The 2489-nt window shown below is 58.3% G+C and overlaps 1 protein-coding gene across 1 annotated transcript in view; it reads right to left on the reverse strand.

Moving 5' to 3' along the window:
* The window catches only part of RBP3 (retinol binding protein 3), an 8997-nt gene extending 7364 nt beyond the window's left edge, over positions 1-1633 (reverse strand). Inside the window, exon 1 of the mRNA XM_008059145.1 lies at positions 4-1633. Coding sequence (XP_008057336.1) covers positions 4-1518 — 1515 coding nt within the window. The 5' untranslated portion in view covers positions 1519-1633. The remainder of the gene's footprint in view (positions 1-3) is intronic.
* Between the last annotated feature and the right edge of the window lie 856 nt (positions 1634-2489).

A 2489-nucleotide genomic window follows, 5' to 3' on the forward strand; every position in this document is an offset into this window, starting at 1 on the left:
GAAGAGGCGCACCGGGCCGGGCTCGGGGCCCTGGAAGTAGGACAGCAGCAGGGGCATGGCCGAGGACGGGCCCCCGGGGTTTTGGCGCAGGTCCATGATGAGGTGCTCCGTGTGCTGCAGGGGCTCCCACACCTGGTGCAGGATGTACGGGCCCAACGCCCCCAGCACCGAGGCATCCGCAAAGCTGTCGAAGCGCAGGTACCCCACGTTGCCCGGCAGCACCGACGTCTGGAACACAGAATCCACTAGGGCTCGCCGGGCATCCTCGTCCTCAGGCACCCCGGGAGCCGCGCCCCCCGGCGGGTCTTCGACCCCAGCCTCGGGACTAGCAGAGCCTTCTTTGGGCTTGACAGCGCGCACCAGGAGCCTGGGGTCCTCAGACACAGCCTGCAGGGCGGCGTTGAGCTTGGTGACCAGATCCTCCTCGGAGACCACCGTGGAGAAGTCCATGCTGGCCAGGTGGCGCAGCAGGGCGGGCACTCGGTCGACCAGCGTGTAGTAGTTCTGCAGCGCCTCCTGCAGGCAGCGGACGACCCCCGGCAGAGCGCGTCGAAGAGTCAGGATGGCCAGGGCTTTCTCCAGAGCCTGCTCGGCGGGTGTCCCCACACAGGGCAGCACCCCGCTGCCCTCCCATGTCTGGCTGCCCCCGCCCAGGGGTCCCAGGGACCTGGACACCGGTACGGTGAGGAAGAAGTTGGATTGGCCGATCCTCAGCTTCTGGAGATCCAGGGCCCCTCCCACAGTCCGCTCGCCCACCACAATGGCCCTGCGCATCTGTTTGAGGATGTAAGCGATGTCCTCGGCCACGCCACCCGTGCGGCCACTGGTGAGCACCACCACGTCTTTGTCGGCACCATACCTCTCTCCCAGGACCTGGGGCAAGGTCCAAATCTCCGTGGTGGTGTTGGAGGGGCGGTCGTAGATGGTGTCCACGTGCAGGACTGTGTTCCCTGGGTGCAGGTAGGAGATGATGTAGGGAATGCCGGAGACGTGGCCCCCTGTGCAGTGCCGGAGATCCAGCACCAAGGCAGAGGTGCCCAGGAGCTTCTCCCAGACGTGGGTCACCAGGAATGCTCCCAGTTTTCTTAGCAGTTCCTGGCCTGGGATGTCATCCACCCGCAGGTAGCCCACGTTGCCCTCCAGAACCTCATGGTGGAGGCCATTTTGCAGCCAGGCCAGCAGTTCCTCTTCTGTAAGACTGGTGATATCTGGGGCTTGCTGGGGAGGCTCAACGGTGCTGGGCTCATAGGAGATGATCAGGCGAGGGTCGTTCAAGGAGCTTTGCACCCCAGTGGTGAGCACACTGGCCAGCGTCTGAGGGTCTGTGATACCCAGAATCTCACGGCTCTTGATGGCTTGCTCGATGGCTTCCTGCATCCCCAGCAGGTTTTCCGGGAAGCAGTAGTTATCCAAGAGGACCTTGGCCATATCCAGCACCAGGCTGGGCTGGAACAGGTGTGTGGGGCCAGCCAGGCCACAGAGCAGCGTGGACAAGAGCAGGACCCATTCTCTCATCATGAGGATCCAGGGGGAGGCCTGACTCTTGCACAAAAGCCCCCTTGACAGTTTGCAAGACCACTGCCCTGCTCCGTGCACTGCCTTCCTCCTTTGTCCTTCTCAGCTGGTGGACAGAAGGTCTGGGGCTAAACTCCGGAGTTGGGGCAAGGCTTCTAGCTCCAGTAAGCTTTTAATCCTGTCTAATTCAAGCACGTCGTCCCTGGGGATGGGGGAGAAGCAGCCAGGGCAGTTTGACCCAGGAGGTATGCTGCATTTCATCTTGCTGTGCCACCCCTACATATCACAACATTAACAAATGCCATTTATTTTGAGTTCCTGCCACATGCCAGGCACTGTGCTCTGGACTTTACAAGCTGAGAGTTTTCACCAGATCTTTGAAATATTGAATTATTAACCTGCAAATCCATAGCATTTCCCACTACCCTGGGGGATCAATGGCTCTGGAATTAGGTAGACCTCCTTGAAGCCCTGGTTCTGTCACTGTCTCTTTGGTGGCCTTAGGGAAGTATCTTACTTACTGTGTAGACTAAATGAGAAAATATATATAAAGCCCTTCCCAGTGGCTGCAAGTAGGAAGCACTCCATCACTTATAAATTCTCTCTGCGTTAAGATATTAACTCTTTTTCATAGCTAAGGAAACAGGTCGGGGAGTCTGGTAGCTAACTGAAGTCTACCATTTTAAGTGAGGGTGGTTGGAGGAGGGGCAGCAAGAAGGATCCCTTCTGGCCACAGTGGGCTCAGACAATGATGAGACTGAGGCTGCCTTCAGCCTTGGGGCTTGAGATTTGTGTCCATGTCCTACAATGCCTCCAGGATGGTCCCCCCACAATCTTCCAATGCTGGAAATGATATGTCTGGGCCTCCATGTGGGATGTGGAGCGGAGGGGTGGCCACTTTCCAGACATCATGGAACCAGTGTTTCCATCTCAGAAGAGTGTCATTCTTTCGGCTGGAGAACCCTCCTGGCTGA

Source organism: Carlito syrichta, unplaced genomic scaffold (genome assembly GCF_000164805.1).
Source record: "Carlito syrichta isolate Samal-C Ts95f unplaced genomic scaffold, Tarsius_syrichta-2.0.1 Scaffold303727, whole genome shotgun sequence".
Taxonomy (NCBI): Eukaryota; Metazoa; Chordata; class Mammalia; order Primates; family Tarsiidae; genus Carlito; species Carlito syrichta.